The 19,649-nt window shown below is 38.0% G+C and overlaps 1 protein-coding gene across 3 annotated transcripts; it reads right to left on the bottom strand.

Annotated features, from left to right (window-relative positions):
- Positions 1–519: 519 nt before the first annotated feature.
- Positions 520–19,643, bottom strand: CCNB2 (cyclin B2). Of its 3 annotated transcripts, XM_079125928.1 has the most exons (9): positions 19,435–19,642; positions 17,342–17,470; positions 17,126–17,236; positions 10,890–11,060; positions 10,643–10,801; positions 8,314–8,550; positions 7,877–8,017; positions 2,535–2,645; positions 524–1,462 (listed from the first exon to the last, which is right to left on the bottom strand). In XM_079125928.1, the coding sequence occupies exons 1-9, from the start codon at positions 19,456–19,458 to the stop codon at positions 1,352–1,354; spliced, it is 1,194 nt and encodes a 397-aa protein (XP_078982054.1). In that variant the 5' UTR covers positions 19,459–19,642; the 3' UTR covers positions 524–1,351. The 3 variants fall into 3 exon arrangements, with proteins under 3 accessions (XP_078982053.1, XP_078982055.1, XP_078982054.1); XM_079125927.1 differs by having other exon boundaries at positions 520–2,645; positions 19,435–19,643; XM_079125929.1 differs by lacking the exon at positions 19,435–19,642 and having other exon boundaries at positions 520–2,645; positions 17,328–17,456.
- Between the last annotated feature and the right edge of the window lie 6 nt (positions 19,644–19,649).

Here is a 19,649-nt window from a genome sequence, read left to right as displayed (position 1 = left end):
TGCAGTGCATCTTAGGTAGAGAGCTTAACTCTACACTTGGCACATCTAAGTTCTATGATCAAGAGTAGGACCATAAATGTTGCTCCCTTTCCCTTCTGGTTTAGGCTCTCCCTACTCCTGGCTGACTGCAGTTCCTCCTGGATTTAGTAACTGACCTTTTTCCTACCAGCTAATCTTGATGCTATTCCCTCCTGCTTTCCCTTCTTAGCACCCCTTCTAACCAAAAGACTATGGCTCAGCATGGTCTACTACCTTGCTCAAGGTCATTTTTGGGGGGGAGGAATGGGGCAAGTCATCATTGAGACAGACCTTCATCTGACTTCAAGGCCCATACTTTTGGTCATGGACTCTTAATTAAACATATTTAGGAATTTGATAATGTGTCAGCCTTAAGACTTTCAATATCATTCTCTGAAAAAATAAGACTCTAAAAGAAGAAAAAATTCAAATAGCATTCAAGAGCTATAAATTTGTAAAGTTTTTTGATGGGCAAGAGATACATCTAACATACCTTTGAATCCCCAGTTTAAAATATCGTTACCATTATAGATCACTACCTTTATGGTTTTTCTTTGGTTTTAAGTTACTGGTTGGAGATTGAGGATGCATTCCCCTTTAAAAAATCAATGTTAAAAAAAAAAAGGTGAAATATGATTAAACATCCTGCCAAAAAAAAAAAAAAAAAAAAAAACACAAACCCTCATATTTAACCATTTGTAGCTAAAACGGCATAACAGAAAAATGTATTCCAAATTTTAACTTCAACAGGATGTCACTGACACATTTCCTTCCTCTACCTGTGACCTCTCAGGACTGTTTATTCTGTATTCATCCATGCCTTTTGAGAAAGAGATCCATTATGAGGGTTACTCTGATGACCAACACCTTAGTGGGCCAGCTGTTTCTATGTAGAAACTAGAGAGCAGTTGAGGAGGTGCCAGAAAGGAAATTATCATGGTTATCCCATTTAAAATTTTCATAATGAATCAACATATGCATATCAAAGTTTAGAAGTGGTTCAGTGTTTATCAAAACCAAATTCAGTTTTTCAATTTGAGAAAATAGTATGGGAAGGTCTTTACCAAAGCCATGAAGTCAATAATGTACATGCGATTCATAATGGCTCAAAAAGAAACTAGTCAAAGCAAGCATCCACTGATTTCTTCACTGTAGAATACACAAATAAACAGACATGGAATACCTTAAGAAAAATCAATAGCTTTATTTTTCCTCAATGTACATTTAGAAAATTAGTCTGAGAAGAGGTTTCTTGAAATAGACCAGAGGACTATGTACAAAATCAAGAGTTTTACAACAGTAAGAAAAAGTGCATGGATGAAGCTTCAGCAGCCTAGGACCTCCCCATCAGAGGGGAGGCAAGGTCTTTGATGGTTTTGGAGTTCAGCTGAGGGATCGTGCTGATCTTCAGGAGTTTGCTGCTGGCATATTTATTCTTGATGGCCTGTAGAAGTCATTTATGATTAAGCACATGCCAGGACCCCCCACTTCAGACCTCATTCCTAGCTTAATTTGTAAGTATCAAAGGGCTAGAGCTGCAATCTCCAGACGATCTGATGATGCCCAATCACTGAAGCCAGCCAGAGCTGACTACCTCTTTACATCCCTAATAGTGAAGGAAACTCTGCTGGTCACACAGGTGAAGGGGGAACAAAGGACTTCAAGGTGAAGGAACAGGCTCTCTCCAAGAGCTACCACTGGGATGTGAGATAGGAGCTCTTTATTGTACCTAAGTGTCACCAGAACTGGCAGTAATAATGAATGGCAGCCAGTGCTTAGCAAATCCCAGACAATACCTTCAGGACTGAAAACACATTATACTTCCTAAGGCACAAGTCATGCTGAAATTTTGGCAGAAAGCAAATCAGATTGTGAAGACACTTGAGACTCTTCTGTTGTACAAAACACCTTGCAATTTATTATCAGAATGCTGGTTTGCACTGATATTTGGTGTCACACAGGCACAGGACAGCCCCAAAACCCCTTCTATTCTTCCTCATAGGTGGACTACACAGACGGACACTATGACCCCATAAGGCTTCCTCAAGAAGCTTTCTGTCCTCTTGCTTCATCATGCCTGCTCATCTAGTGCCTTTTAGTCACTGCTCCAAAAGCCTAGAAACAAGGCCCTGAGTAATATTATATGCCTATACAAGACCTCCACATAGCCATTCAAGGTGGGCCTTTGCTCTTCCTCATCACAGGTCAACCAGGCTTCTCTGCTTGCTGCATGCCCCAGTCAAGGTTCTGGTGCAAGCATGGAGTAAACACACAATGATGAACAACTGACTGGCTGACTATACTTGGAGCCTACCTAGACAAGGTTAGCCTATCTATCTTGTTTCAAAGAAAGTCTGCATCCAAGGTTTATCACTATGCTTCATTTCCAGCTATGCTAGAAAAATATAAAGAATTTGTGCTAAGATTCTCACATATGCCAATAATGCATTTACATAAGAATGTAAATGCACACACACAAAACCCATAATCAGAACTTCAGAAACAAAAGTACTTACGATGAATTTAGTTAAGTTTTCATTTACTTTCACCACATTTTTGGCCATGTGCTGCATGACTTCTAATACTTCATTCTCTGTGTATCCAGTGTAATACTGCTGCTTTAAGTTCTAAAACACAAGACAAAGGAAAAGAATACATGACTGAGGGGCTAGATTGATTCCGCCTCTTAGGAGAACACATGTTATACATGCTGACATCACCTACATAAAAGCTGTGAGTGAAAATTCTTACCTTCCAAAAATTCAATTAGGGACGAATCACTTCATGATACAAGCAGAGCTAAAGTAGTCAGCAAATGCAGATGATTTTGGCCCTGAGATAGGACTAAATTATGACACTGAGAGACTTCTAATTGAGTATGAAAAGACTCGAGTTACTATTTTTTAAAGAGGTTGCACAGGTATGTAAGAAACTGCCTACCTTACTTTTCTATCCCCATACTGAAAGGAAGAGAAAAATGAGACAGAGTGAAAACTAAAACCAAATAGAAAAGTGTCCACTTAGCCAGGCATAGTGGTGCATGCCTGTAATCCCAGTTACTTGGGAGGCTTAGGTAGGAGGATCACAAGTTCAAGGCCAACCTCACTAACGGTGAGGCTATATGCAATTTAGTGAGACCCTTCTCAAAATAAAAAGAAAACAGGGCTGAGAAGGTACTCAGTGGTTAAGCAGCCCTAGGTTCAATCCCATACCTGCCCTAAAAAAGTGTCCCTTTACAGTGTTTAGCACATCTTAAATATCCCTCCATCAAAGGCCTGCCCAGTAACAGATGATCTACACTTGAGAGTTCAGACAGTCATACTGTTAGGCAGGGAAGAACTAAAACTACAAGGACACTCTTATTGGGCCCTGTATAGATAAACACCAGAGAATAGAGAGAACTCAGAGAAGACAACATATTCAGTCTTCCCAAGAAGAAAATTCAAGCAAAAGGATGACTGTTGATTGATAGATAATAAGACTACCACATATGAAAATATATAAACTTTTTTTTAATGAAAAAGTTTGTATATTTTCATATGTAGTATGAAAATATGTTAACCTAATCCTTCAAATGCAGAATATAACTGGCAAAATCAAACACAACTTAATCCTAAAAGAGATTAAGAAGAAAAAAAAAACTGAGCAAGAGTAAACACAATGCACAACTACTGATATATTGGATGAATCATTTGAAAGTGAGCTGTAGATATCATGACATGTCACTTCTAAATGTTTCAGAAGCATCCCTAAAAAGTACATTTTCTTACCTATCCAAAATAGCATTCTCACATAAAAACATTATCAACAATTCCATATCATCGTCTAAAGTTAATTTTTTAATTTCTCCAATTGTTTTAAGATATCTTTTAGAGATTCTCTTAAGATCCAGAGTCCCATCAAGGCAGATGCAATACATTGGGCTGTTGTATCTTCAGTCTTTAAATTTAAAAGAACCCTTACTTCCTTGACTTGAAATACCCTTTTTTTTTTTTTTTAAGCATCCAGGCAAGTTACTTTTAGAATGTCTCACACTCTGGATTTGTCTTAGTGTTTCATGAATGAATTTATGTCAAACCCATTGGACATGAACACTAAATACATGACAATAGAGCTGGGGATACAGCTCAGTTCATAGCTTGACAGGCCTGTCAAGCACAAGGCCCTGGGTTCAATCTCCAGCACTGCAAAAAAAAAAAAAAAAAAGTGACAGTGCATACTTCTTGTTGCACCAGAAAGTAGGGCAAGTCAGCTAGTCCCAAAAATGGTTAATGACAAACTTATTCACTAGAGTAAGGTATAACCACCAGACCTCTTCATCAGAAAGGTTCATCTTTTTTCTTCAAAATCAGAAGTATCTATGGATGATTTTTTTAAGACCGTTTAAATCATGTTTTCCACAATTAGTTCATTTGATGTTCTTTTGCATCCATTGATAATCCCCGTTTAAATCAGTATTACATTGGGTTAAAATATAGTCTATGCCTGTAATCCTAGCTACTCAGGAGGCTAAGGCAAACACTTTAGACCAAGAGTTCAAGACATAGTGAGACCACATCTCTCTCTATTCTGTCTCTTAAAAAACAAAACCTGTTAGGCATGGCGGTGCAGGCTTGTAATCCCGGCTACTCAGGAGGCTAAAGCAGGAACATCCCAAGTTCAAGGACTGCCTCCACAACTCAGTGAGAGATCCTATCTCAAAACAAATAAAGCACTGTGGATACAGCTCAGTAGAAGAGCATTTGCATTCCATATGCGAGGGCCTGGAATTCCCAGTACTACAAGGATGAAAATGAATGAATGAATAAATGAATCAATAATAAATGAAAAAACAAAACCAAAAGCGCACATAGTCTAGCATTCTTCCTACTTTAAATCACTACTATCCTAATCTTTAAAAAAAGGCTAGGGATGTAGGTCAGTGGTAGAGTACTTACCTAAGATTTGTAAGGCTCTGGGTTCAATCCCCCATTACCCCCCCAAAAAATAAACAAAAAGAAAGAAGCTTCCCTTTTACTTTACTTTTTGTGACATGGACTCAGACTTTGGTTGCATTTGCTTGCTTGTTTTGTTTTTTACAGTACTTGGGACTGAACACTGGGTCTCATGCAAGTTAGACAAGCACTCTACCACTGAGCTACATCACCAGCCCCACCCTCCTTTTTTAATCTTATTTTGAGACAGGGTCTTGCTAAGATGCCAGGCTGTCCTTGAGCCTGCTATCCTCTGCCTCAGCCTCTCAAGTAGCTGGGATCACAGCTATGCACCACTACACCTGGCTTCATAGAATTGTTGTTGTTTTCCCTTTCTCTCTTTCTTTCTTTCTTTCTTTCTTTCTCTCTCTCTTTTCCTTTTCTTTCTTTCCTTCTTTTCTTTCTATCCATCCATTCATCCATCCACCTTTTGCAGTACTGGGGATTGAACCTAGCACCTCACACATGCTAGGCAAGTACTCTATCAATGAACTACATTCTCCAGCCCTCATTATTCTTTTTGATACTCAAATTTAGTCAGAGCCTTTTCAAGCCAGTTACTCTGTCCTGGTGATGTGACCTCAATGGTATTTGAGAAATTGATTGCTCTCTGGCACAAACTGTTCTAGGCTGCGTCCTTCTCCTGACATGGTCCTGAATTCAGCTATTTCTCTAAGGAGTGCTAGCTCCTAGTGGTAATGGTATTTAATATCTGAAATGTGAGTACCAGATATACTAATTGTTCTGAGTTGTCACTGTTTCCAAACCGTTTTTAATGAATTTACTGATATTTTCAGATTTAACATTATAGGGTGTTTACTTTTGTTTTTACTTGTTAAAAATATTTTATCTCTTTCTTCTTATAGTAAAAACTTTAGTCCTTAATAATGTGAACATATTTGCTTTAACCTATAATATACACAAAATAGTCTTAAAATTATAACAAGAGATCACTATTAACAATAAACCTGGGGCTGGAATTTTAGCTCAGTGGTAGAGCGCTTGCATAGCACGTGTGAGGCACTGGGTTCGATTCTCAGCACCACATGTAAATAAATAAAGGTATTGTGTCCATCTACAACTAAAAATATTTAATAAATAAATAAATAAATAAATAAATCTGCTGGGCTGAGGGTACAGCTCAGTACTAGTGTTTGTCTATTCTTGGTAAGGCCTTATGGTTCAATTCTCAGCACCTCAAATAAATAAGTAAACAATAAACCTACTAAGTAAACATTGTTACTGCTTTTGGTCCTTTTTTCTAACTGTACATCCCTCCAAGGATGCATAGTCAGAATGCTGTGTTCAAATTATTTGAATTAATGTTGTTATATAACCAATTTGATAATTACATTGTTTCCATTTAATCCTTTAAGTCCCATTTTCCCTGACTTCCAACAACTATCAAAAAGTCAGCAACAAATATACCACTTATGTTAATACTCCACCCCACTACTGCCCACCATGTAGGAGATTAAACCCAGGGACACTTTATACTAAACTATATCCCCAAACTTTTTTAAAAATTTGAGACAAGGTCTCATTAAATTCTCAAGGCTGGCCTCAGACCTTCAATCCTCCTGTCTTACCCTTGAGTACCTGGGATTATAGGCATATGCCACCACACACAGTTTACTTACAAAACTTTTTTTTTTTTTTTTTACGGTGCTGGGGATTGAACGCAGGGCCTTGTGCTTGCAAGACAAGCAATCTACCAACTGAGCTATCTCCCCAGCTCCTTACAATACTTTTGAAATAAATATTGTTTTTAAAGTTCTAATCCTTTGAAAAAATAAATGACTAGAGCATTTGAAATATATATATACACATATATACACACATACATACCCATATATATATATTTGAAAATATACATAAAAGATAGAAAAAATTTATATCATGATTTCCAACTGTGTCAATTTCATTGAAATACAGACTTGAAAGCTTGGGACTTAACGGGTTAATTCCATTTCAGAATTTGCATAAAATATTTACATTGCTCAAAAGTCAAAAATGTTACAAGTACTACACCAAAGTCGACAAATAGTTACTTTCTTTCTTGGTTTCTGGTTGATTCCTCCTGAATCTTTTTTAAAATTAGCAAATACACAGGTACATAAACATTCTCCCCTGTATAAAATGTAAACTGCTCCTGTAACAGTAGGGAAATGGCTCCACCATGCTGTCCTAGCAACCTCACCTGTATCCAGATAGGCCCGAATGGCCAAGGCTTGGACCACAGCTGATATGCCTAGACAAAAGGCCTTGTGATCCTCCTGGAACAGGAGGGGATGGCAGGCTTGGAAGGAGCTGGTTTCCATCTCCCACTCCCTTTCCCGTCTCATGAGACATTCCTCATCACTTTCTGGGTTCTGATGATGCTTTCTGCTCTACCAACTATAGCACTGCTGAGTGGCAGTCTAGAATTGGCTCCTCCATGACCGAGTATCCCTCAACTTGCACGGCGGTCATTGGCTCTTTTGTTTCCTTATCATCCCATTTTGTTGTGAGAGGAGGACTGGGGAGCTGGCATCTTGGGCTACTTATCTGAATCCAAAAATGGCTGACTCTGTCTTCATGGACTGAATTGGCAGACCTTGGCCTTGCTTTGTTTGGTGCGCCTGACAACTTACAGGTGTCACTTACCAAAACACCCAAAAAATCTTACATAGCAGTCCTTAGTGGCCTTCCTCAACTTTACAACTCTCTGATACATTTGTGTTTCATGGCATAGTCAGCAGTCTCTGAATTGTTTCATGCAACTTTCTTTCAGGCCTTTGGACTTCCAACAAATGCCTCAAAGATAGTATTGTGAAAATGCTAAGGTCTTTCATATTATGACATCCTAAAATACAGACTAATTTCTTCTTGAATCCACCACTCACCCATTTTCCTTGGCCTAGAACCTTCTGAGACAAGCAGGAAGCAGCTGCTGCTACTTTAGAAGGGTGATAATGCACCATGTCATAGTCAATGAGAGTCAGCTCCATCAAATATTTGGCTAATGTGTGCTGTTCAACATCAACCTATGAAAGAAGAGCCAGGGACAGGAAGAATCATAAGTTATTATCCTGCAAAATTCTGGGTGAATGCCTAGGAACTCAAATTCACTTAACTCACATCTTTCTCAAGAATCACTCTATTCCACAATATGTTACAAGCACAGAGCCTGAGGACTTTTCCTATAAGAATTTATATAATATGCATCAAGACTTATCTAAAGGAAGCTTTCTATATATTCATAACTTTCCCTTAATTAGATCAATGTTTCTGGATAAGACATCAAAGAAAAATCATCTCCCACAGAGTTGGAGGCACTTACTTCCCCAGCTTTTGATGCTCGCCTTAAGAAGTGTAATGGCAAGGGTCGACCCAACTCAAACTTCAGTTCTTTCAAAATTAGAGTTTCCATTTCTCGGATTTGAGAACTGGTATAAGCATTGTCGGTGATATAAACGAAGTCTTCTATATTTGGAGAAAACATCTCCTCATACTTGGAAGCCAAGAGTAAAGCTGTAATCCCAACCAATTGAAGTTTCTTACGGGAGACTGGCTGAACCTAATTGAAAACAAGTGTGTCAGAAGTCACATTAACAAGAGGTTTGGGGCTCTGGGTGGGAGGTGAGAAGAATCCAAGTCCTAAAGAAGTAAGCACCTATTATTTCTGCTCATGGCCCTCTTCAGGATACAGGAAACGTGTATGTTAATAGGAAACACCAGTGAATTCGGCCAATCTGTTCTTGAGTACTGATTTCGTGCCAAGCACAGTGCCGAAGATTCTAATGTACCATCTCATCCAATTCTCATGAAAACTCTAGAAGTACAGACTTTCATCCTCAATAACAATTACAAATGGATGCTGTGAGAAGAGATTCAGATACTAGCTCAAGATCACTCAGTTGCTGAAAAAGGGAGAATGTAAGCCTGATGAATAAGCTCCTCATCATTCTTCCTTCCCCACTGACCTGACTTGGGTGTCTATAGCAGCCTTGACCTGGGCTCAGCATGATCTAAATTGAAATAAAACCAAGCAAAAAAATGAGAATTTAATGGGTGGCTCAAATATTTCCCTCGTCCTCATCAAAATCATTCCCACTGTTCAGCTTAAAAAATTTTTCAACAATATTTTAGTCATGGAAAATCCACCTAGAGGATAAGTGTTTCCTTTAATTTTCCTTCTTTCTTCTTCTTCTAACTTGGACTTGCTTGAACTTTCATTATTCAAATTCTACCTAAAATACTACTGTGCTTTCTGGTCCAATAAGTATTTTATGGTGAGAACCATAGAATCTATGGTTACTTAGAATTTTGCAGCATCTCAGGGGCCATTATTATAATTATTACTGTATTGTTTGGACAGAATTTATACTTGACCTAAACCCACATCATGAATGCTGACTTTAAATAAACAAATCTATCTGTGGGGCTATTTGGTAGGTAACACACTAGCAGTTTATGTCTGGCATCTCTTCTCACTGTTCAGTGTCTGTGCATTAAAAATTAATTATTTTGAAAATCATGTTTGCTTCTCAGCTTATTTTTTATTTCCTCTTTATGTCCAACATTCTCAGTCCACTCCACACACACAGATTTGGTATTTTTGTTTTTTTGTTGTTGTTGTTGTTGTTGTTTTTAAATTCTGCTTTGTCCCTTTCATTTCTATGGTGATTTAATGCCACATCTAACTGCAACTTGAAGATTCTCTAGCCAAACTCTTCATGCCTCAGATGAGGAAACACTAAAGAGCACCAGACTTTGGAAATGGTACATGAAGGTCTGGAAAACCAGTGTCCAGAGACACCAGAGGTTTCAGATGGACTTCTATACCATCTGATGCTATATTCCCTTTGATGAATGACTGTGACCGTGCAGGAATGGGACGAGCATCCCTAATTTAAAAAAATCTGAAAAACCTGAAATGCTCCAAAATTCAAAACTTTCCGAGTACTGCTATGACACTACAACATTCTACACCTGACCTTTTGTGTGACAAGTTATAGTCAAAACACACATACGCTAAAAATACTGTATAAAATTACCTTCAGGCTATGTGTATAAGGTATATATTAAACAATAGTTGGGTTTAGACTTGGGTCCCATCTCCAAGATATTTCTTATTTATTTATTTATGGTACTGGGGATTGAATCCATGGGCACTTTGCCATACTGAGCTACATCCCCAGTCCTTTTTTTTTTTTTAATTTTGACACAGGGTCTTGCTAAATTGCTAAAGTTGGCCTAGAACTTGAGATTCTCCTGTATCAGCCTCCCAAACTGCTGGGATTACAGGTGTGAACTACCATACCCAGCCCATCTCCAAGATATTTCAGTGTGTATGTGCAAATATTCCAAAATAAAAAAAAATGCATGTGTAAAATCTCTCAAAGCACTTAGGGTAAGGGACACTCAACCTGTATGTCCTGGAATTCTAAAAAGTACTCAGGAAAAACTAACAAAATTGTCCAGAGTTGGTCAGCATCACCAAAGATTTGATACTTTTGGACTATTTTCCATTTTTGCACCTGAAGTTTTCTGGCTCCTTATTGACTTTTGGCCTTTTCTTCAGAGGAACCCCAACTTGGCTTTCTATCCCAGAAGCTTAAATACAATATTCAATGAGTGTCAGGCACTAGTCCCTAAAGTAGACTTACCTGTAAAAATCGATCCATGACAGCAATGCACATGTACAGAGTTTCCTGCAGAAGCCTAAACTTGGAGTGGACTTGAACCAGCCAGTCCACCAGGATGGCACGCATACGTCCATTTATATCTCTTCCATCTAAGAAATGTGGGTTTATGGATTGCAAAACCTGTTGGTGAAAAGTAAAAGTTTAAAAAGTTGACCTCATTTATAAATTCCACATTGCTTGTAGAACCCAAACACAAAGGCCCACCTACCTCAAGCTGTCTTAGGTACTGGTAGATATCCTTAACGTAATCACTGCAGAGCTGAGGGTTCTCCCAATCCTCATTATCAATGTCCTCAATTTTGCAGAGCAAAGCATCAGAAAAAGCTTGGCAGAGGTTCTCTTCCTTCATGGAGACATCCTCAGGTATGGGAGAAGGATCCTACGCCAACAAATTAAAGCACATTACTATTTGTTTTTTCTTATAGAACCTATAATTTACTATACTATACACATATATTATGTATATTATTTTCTCTGTTAGAATGTAAGCTCTATATGCTTACATTTATTTAGTTAGCTTTGTCCAATGAAGTATCTCAAATACCTATATTAGCACTCATACATAGTAGGTACTCAATAAATAAAAGAAACTTGACCTCCTGGGGTCAGAGATTACTGGTGCTCATCATTCACTTTAGCAGTATCCTCTTCTGCAAGCATGTTTTCTTTTCTTCAACTAATTTGCTCTAAATTGAAAAACTGGCAACTAAAAAGCAGAAAAGCAGGCTATAGATAAAACAGGAAATAGAATAGGAGGAGTAAGCAAAGACTGAGCAAGTATATAGCCTAATATTTTATCTCTTTATGCTGACTGGGTGACTGTTTATAAAAATTACACATATTAAAAATTTATAAAGTTAACACAAGTATTTAGCAATGAAGTATAAAGAAATCATTGCTTTTAAAAATAATAAGAGATATTTGCAAAGTAAAGCCTAACAGAATTTTTAGGCTACAAAATATATTTTAAATGGAATGGAAACTGGGAACTGATTTGGGTTAGTGAGAGAAAAGCATATAAGGTGTGAGAAGATGAGCTAGAAAGTCAAGCAAGAACCTTGCCAAGGAACTTTGCTTTTACTAAAAGGAAAAGTGAGACCATGGAAGGGACAATAGTGACTAGAGACAGATGTGCTATTTAATAAGCACACAAAGCTCCAGTTTAAGGGTAGCTTTTCCAAGTTCAAGCATTATTACACCTTTCCCAGGAAGGCAGTCAGTAGTGGGAGGTCTGATGAAGGAGTCAGAGGCTATCATCATGTGCTTCAAGTACTGTCTTAACAGTTTAGCAAGTTTATCTGTGTTCTATTCAGAAGCAAGCCTGAGTTTAACCATGTCCAAAAGCTATCAGGATAAGACAAAATAGTTGCTCTGGCTCTTGATTTAAAATTGCTTGAAAGCAAGCCAACATAATTCAATTATTCTAAGAACTTAATTTGTCTGTTTAGGTAGTTGTCTGAGTCTGCTGGGTTGACTGTGCAATCCTCTACCCAGTGTGTGCTGCATGCAAAGGATCAAAACTGAATCAGTTAATTCATTATTATGACTTTTAAACAAACCAGGCAAGGAAAGACCAGTACCTCACTCACATGTGAACTCTAAAAATGCTAATCTCATAAAAGTTAAGATTAGAATGATGGTCACCAGAAGTTAAGGGAGAGAAGGATGGGGAGAGGTTTGGTCAATGAACTAGAGACAAGTGAGAAGTTCAGGTGTGCTGCTGCACAGTAGACTGACTAAGGATAATGATACTGTATTATACTTCAAGAAAACTACAAGAAAGGACTTTTAATGTTTTTACCATAAATACATGATAAATGCCAAAGGAAATTAATCTGATTTGAATATTATGCAATGCATACAGGTTTCTAAATGACACATAGGTTCCCCACTAAGTACAATTTTTATGAATCAGTTAAAAAACAAAACTGTGAAAAAAGAAGAAAATGTATGTACCATGTAGTCACTCTATATCTTCCCTAAAAGTAGTCATCAGAAACCATAATGATGTGAAATCTGGCTTGACTGGAAAATCTCCTGTGTCAGGGTAGGGAGCTGGTGGAGGTAAGTGAAGGTCACTCATGTTCCAGCACCAACATTGGCTGAGGTAGGACTATTGACAGGATGTGTTAATTTAACATGCAAATATAAAAGTATATTCTTGTGAATTTTAATTAAACAGTTCCTTTACTGAATTCATGATAAATAATTAACTGCAAAGGGGAAGGACTGTAAGAACTATTGATTCTGGTTAGACAGTTCGTGATTGGTAGCAACATAGGCACACACAATTGTAGAAAGGCAAAATCAGTTACTGTGATTAACTTCAGTAGTGCAATGGATTTGAAATTGAGGACTAGTAACAATGCACTCAACTTTTATTCTACATACTCTATGTACTTCTGTATTGTTTTGCTGTTTCACAGCAGTTTCAAATGTAACTAAAAATAAAAGCTGGAATGGTTCACACCTGTCATCCCACCCACTAGGGAGGCTGAGGCAGGAAGATCACAAGTTTGAGGCCAGTCTTGGCAAATTAGCAAGACCCTGTGTAAAATAAAAAAATAAAAAGGGCAGGGGGTTAGTTAAGTGACAGAGTGCCCTGCGTTCAATCCCTACTACTGCAAAAAATATAAAAATCACTTTTAAAAAAAATGTGTTGGGCTGAGTTTGTGGCTCAGTGATGGAGCACTTGCCTAGCACATGTGAGGCACTGGGTGTGATTCTCAGCAGTGCATATAAATAAATAAATAAAAAGGTTCACTGACAACTTAAAAAAAAAGTTGTGAACAATTGTGCTTATTTCCCTTTTACATGCAGTTTTTGTGTTAGGGAAAATTAGGCCATAAAACACTCTTATATTTGAATAAGGACTATCCCTGACAGTGAATCATCTGAATTTCTAGCTGTTAACTCCCCAGTGTATCTTCTAAACTTGGATCTAGTCTCTGTGATGACATAAACCCTCTTTTACTTCTAGTTCCCCAACTTGACTGGGAGCTACCTGGGAGCTCAGATGATGGTTTAACTTGTTTGCCCAGCAAGCAAGGTACTGATTAATAACCCTTCTTCCTTTCAAACCACTCAGTGTTTACCAAGGTCTCATCAATCAGCAAAACACAGTTTTCTCCAAAAACTGCAAGGTAATAACTTCTGTTAATGGTTGGAAATATAGTCTCAAAAGTCGGGGCTCTTTGGGATTCAGTTGCCTCACCTGCTACAAAGCAAGAAGTCTGCTTTCCAGGTTTGCAGAAAGGAAAAGATAGTATTCAGTTAGACTTCTGAGAACATCTGCTTTCAGGGACACAGGGCTTATGTTATAAGCTTTCTAGGAAAGTTGCTAGAAACTCTTGTGCTCAACTGGCATTTGTACAACTCCAGGGACTGGCTATAAAGGAGCAGTGATGACTCTGCAAAGAGAGCAGGTGAAAAAGTAAAAGCCAGAGACAGGGAAGCAGAGGGACTCACTTTTCAGAAGGTGGGGAACTTCGCTGTTTTTGAGACAAATTATTTGAATTGGAAAGAACAGTTGTTCATTAATCCCTGATAATTTCTAAAACTATAAAATTCAGCTATATCTTCTAACCACAGAAGTAACTTTTATATGAAATAAGCTCCAGTCCATAATGGTTTATCTGAAACATGGCATCCTTGATTTTGTCAGAAAGTTAAAGGATTCCGCAGAGCGAGTGGCTCAAGAGGCTGAGGCAGGAGGATCATGAGTTCAAAGCCAGCCTCAGTACCTCAGCGAGACCCTGTCTCTCGATAAAATACAAAAAGGGCTAAGGATGTGGATCAGTGGTTGAGCACTCCCAGGTTCAATCCCTGGTACCAAAAATAAATAAATAAATAAGGTAAAAGAGCCATTCAAGGAGATATGGAATAAACAGACCCAAAAAGTGTGAAATTGTAAAGGTCACAAGAAGAAATGATTTTTCCTTTCTTTCTTCTTTCATAACTTTATTTATTCATTCAGTGCTAAGGACTGAACCAAGGGCTGTACATGGTAAGCACAGCATTTACCACTGAGTTATACACCACGCCCTGGTATAGCTGGCCTTTTTGTTGTTGCTGGCATCAATGGACCTTTATTTTGTTTATTTATTTATATGAGGTGCTGAGAATCAAACCCAGTGCCTCACACATGATAGGCAAGCACTCTACCACTGAGTTACAACTCCAGCCCATACTGGGCCTTTTCTAATTGGCCTTTCTTCTTCACTGATTTGAAAAATTATGTACCTACAGTAAAAGTTTGAAAATTTTAAGGAAAATGAAAATCTTAAGCCCAATATTTAAAAGGAACTCCCATCAATATTATATAAATGCACACTTTAAAGAGAAATAGTTAAAATCTGATTTTCCCACTTGATGTTATAAGCATTTTGACATCTTGAAATGCTTTGCTAAAACATTTATGATTGCATAATACTTCATCAAATACTTATTTAACTGATCTCCTAATAGAGGATACCACTCTACCAGGTAAGAGATATTTCTTCATTACAGCACCATTTAATAAGTCTTTGACTATCCCTCTGGTCTTCTTTTGTTTGTTTGTTTGACCTACTGTAAAAACAGTCTTATTGGATATATAAAATAACCATCTGAAATATACTGCCAAATCATCCTTCTGCAAATGTAGGAGAAAACAAAAAAAAGTCACCCATGTAAAATGCTGTTTTCATAAACAGCACTTTTTCCAACCATGGCCCATAGGTAAAAACCTAGAGACCTTCAAGGAAAGGTCTCGTAAAGGAAGGTCAATACTGAACGTTTGCTCTGAGCTCCAGTTCTTGATTTGAAGCCCTATCTCCTGTTTAAAGATTTCTTTTTCCAACCATGGCCCCAGGAAGATGCTGGCAAGTCTGTCTCTCCTTCAGATATTGCAGGCACATTTCCAGGCAGATATCCCTCTGTTACCTCTACAAATCTAAAGCCAAAGAGGACATGTGTCCCAAACCTATCTCCCTCTCCTGACTTACATACTGTTTTTGTTATTCCATGATGATTTATTTAACACTCAAGTTGCTTAAGGTTCTCACTCTTCTTAAAATAATTCACCTAAAGTATTCTTTCTCAATACTGGATGATGTCCTTGAAATCCTAACACATTCAATATTTCTTAGAACCTTGCACAGATACCAGAATGCAGGCAGGTGCTTAGAGGAAACCTAAACTAGTTCAAGACTCCTACCACTTCTTGCTTGGACAATTGTTAATACCTCCTAACACTGCTTCCATCACTTCTCTCCTCCTCAAAACTTTTCAGTGTCCTCACTACCTAATGACATCAAATCTAAATTTCAAGGAATTCAAATCCAATTGCAACCTTCTTCCTCAAACTACCTTATTGACTTAATTTAAATCTGCAGACTCCTTGAACAGACATGACTACAGGCCAATTTCCACTTTGGGGCCTTGATTTTTGTTGCTAATTTGGTTCCCCAAAACATTCCCTTTCCAATCAGCTTTTCTCTATTAAAAATCAACCAGGAGCCAGGAACAGTGGCACATGCCTATAAACCCAGCTACACAGGAGGCTAAGCAGGAGGATCACAAGTTGGAGGCCAACTTGGGTATCAGCAAGGATTCATCTTAGCAGGGGTGGGAATAAAAATCAACATTAAAGGATGAAATTAGCCCTGAATACTTTCATTGCTTAGGGTTCTCTCTCTCCTTTAGGAGCCCTTTCCTAAAGACAACACTCTAAGGTCTACCCCAGTTATTTGATATTCATTCAGTCATATATTGCCTGAAATTATCTAGTATCACATTCTAGGATTACCAACTTTAATTTCCAGAACATATGCCCATTCTAGAGCAGTATCCTGAAAATAAGAGGTCTCTTTAGCAGTCTTAACACTATTAGATATATACAGTAAGTGTACAATAGAGATATTTCTCAAATATAGCCAATGTTTAATTTTGAAAAATCTCAAACATACAATATGTATTTTTTAGGCTGGAAATAATGAAGTAGTTATTATTATATGTTGGTACCTACAATGGTGCCTCTCTCATTGTAAATGCATAAGTAATCCATAAATGAAAGTGCACATGAACTTGAACATGGTGAAAAGAGAACAGTTTGATGGATCCATTAGCATTGTGACTGAATGAGCTAACATTCATAGAGAATACAATTTATCAACATAGAACTTTAGTATTACCTTACTCTCACATAAATTTGGGTCTCAGAATTATGGGCCTTCGATTATAAGCAAGGTTATTCTTTTAGTGAATTATTTTAATAAAATCTACCAAATTTCACTGAGATCACAGGATTTATTCAGGAATTAAAGTAATTAACATTATTCAAGACCATAACATTAAATTGAGATGCCAAAGGACAGCTCTACCTGTGAATGTTCTTCAAAAATTGTAGTCTAACTAAAACCAAGCTACTCCATTAAGTGTGTTTGTAAATTCAGAACTTCCTACCTTTGGAGCCAACATTTCCATCTGTACTGGTTTCACAGAAGCAGTAGGTTTCAGTTTGTTGACATTTGTTGCTTTGGTGGGCTGAACTGATACTTTGGTGTTTTGAGTTTTCTACAAGGAAAATACAGGATAGGGCAAGACAGTCAATGTTGTCCTTCAGTGATACACACACAAAAAAATCAGCCTCTAATGCACATTTTACCTCATGGTTGTTACCTTCACTACTTGTGCTGCTCTGGTTGTAACTCTATTTCCAATTTCTTCTAAAACCCCACGCCTAATAGTCACATGACTCTTAGCTTTAGAATTAACTCCTGTGTCAATATTTTCCAAATCAGTGGACACCTAAAAAAAAGAAAAGAAAAGAAAAAGTTAATGAGGCATTACGATGACAAATATTTAGCTAATGTCAGATATTCAATTTTAGAATTGCTCTGGAAATGAATATGCTAAGATCCATTTGCAAAAGGGAAAAGGTACATGTTAGGAAGTCTAGATATGCTGTTTGTGATTAATAACATCACTCTAAATTAGGCACATCATCATTCATAATTCATACTTTTTTTTTTTTCAAGAAGCAAGTTTATTTAAGCAGCAGCGATCCAGAGGAGTGAATATAAAATCTCTGGAATCCAGGACTGGAAACTCTTTTGAGATTTATATTCAGTGGGTGGTTACACAACAGGATAGTAAACAGTTACTTTTTGTTCCATATACATATTATTTATAATAAAGATCCTTCACTAATCTTGCAAAACTATTTGGATATTTAAGTAGGTCTGTAAGAGAACTTCAAAGCTTCACAAATAATTATTTCTCATGTAGCACCCACGTCACATGCTAGATATCCCTGTATATTAAAAACCTACATTTATTTAGTTGAAATTCTTTCTTTACAGAGTTGAATAACAAGTTCATTCAAGATAAATAATTAAAAAGCTGTAACATCAGTACTTAATAATAGTTCTGGCTGTTTAAAATTCTGATGTTTAAACCTTTGATTAGTATACCTTCTAGAAATAAGAAATGTTCCTATAGAGATGATCTTTCAGAAATATGGCTTTTAAAAATGAGGTTGTCATAGTGTAGATTCTCTCTTATACTAAGGATATTTTAATGGAAATAGTTTTCTTGGGTATAACAGTTTTAGCTCTCAAATTCTAAGCTTAACCAGCTTTATTCAGAACATACGTAGAAACAAAACTTGCTAGGAAAAGCAGTTTATACCACTTTTATTGTAAAAATGATAAACAGTTCATGAGAAAAAAAAATCTCTGAGAGTTGGGAATCCTACAGGAGATTTGAGTGGACCTACCAGGATAGACAGAAGGGCCAGGGAAAACTGTAGCCCTTCCTGAGCAGAAAGACCTGAGTTTACAGGATAAATTAGACAAAAAAGTTTGTTAGTTCAATTATTCCAGCATAGTTGCCAATTTTAAAAAGTGCTTGAAAATTTAATGCTTATGAAGTCTTGTAATGTGACCAAGTCTAAATTCATCTGGAATGGAAAACTGGCAGCTTTTAACTAGCCTTGTAGCCAGGAGGATGGAACTCAGCTGTGTCAGGTTCTCTAGTTTTCAGCAAAGCAAAAGTAAATCCAGGTACAATTCAAGCCCACAGGAGAAATACCAAACACCAATAAGACTTTGATTTGTGCAAATATAAATTATTTAGACTCTTTTCTTTCAGTATGTAATACTGGTTCAAATTCTATGTGAAATTTCTACATTTAAGAAATTATGTTTTTAAGAGGACAAACCCATACATCAATGAACTTGACCTGGAAGACATAATGTGTAAAAATAAGTGGGAAACTCACACAAAGCAAAACGTGAAAAATCTGAAAAACTGCCATGACCATAGCACTTGACCGACTATGGAATGTCTTCCAGTCCTTCTCCCCACCCCCACCAAAGATTAGCCTTAGTCTATGGCAGAGTTTTGAGAAAAGAGGAAGGAAATCTCAAGAACCTGTATTTAGACAGCTAACAACAAAGACCACTGGCTGAGTAACAGGCCTACTAATGGGAAGGTTCCCTTGACAGGTGCCACCTCCCAGGAGCTTTCCTACATTCACCTCTTCCACCCGAAGCAGGAAGCGGGAACCGGGAGAGGCCCGCCAGAGAGGGCCAGCTGTAGGGCCGGGGACGCCAGGGAATCCCTGAGCCCGGGAGAAAGGAAAAGCAGCCCCAGTTGGAATGAAGAGGTACGGAACAGGAGAGAGAAACGAGAGGCGGATAGAGAAGGAAGGATGGGGGCTGCGAGACACAAGGTGCGGTCCCTGCGAGGGGGTGACCGGGCACACTCACCGTCGGGCGTCGGAGCAGCGCCATGAGGGAAGAGAAAGACAAGTGTGCCAGCCCGGCCCAGGGAGGGACGCGGACCGGAGCAGAATGGAGCTAGCGTCTGCGGCGCCGTTGGGCCTGCACTTCAAGCCCGCACCACTGGAATCTTCGGGGAGGTCTCCTTGTTCTAGGATTCAAATACCGCACCTCTCGCGTCCCCATTGGGTGGCCGTACTCAC

This window comes from Sciurus vulgaris (genome assembly GCF_902686455.1).
Source record: "Sciurus vulgaris genome assembly, chromosome: 2".
NCBI classification, from domain to species: domain Eukaryota; kingdom Metazoa; phylum Chordata; class Mammalia; order Rodentia; family Sciuridae; genus Sciurus; species Sciurus vulgaris.
The sequence above is the reverse complement of the archived record's forward strand: the minus strand, read 5'-3'. Positions and strand labels throughout refer to the sequence as shown.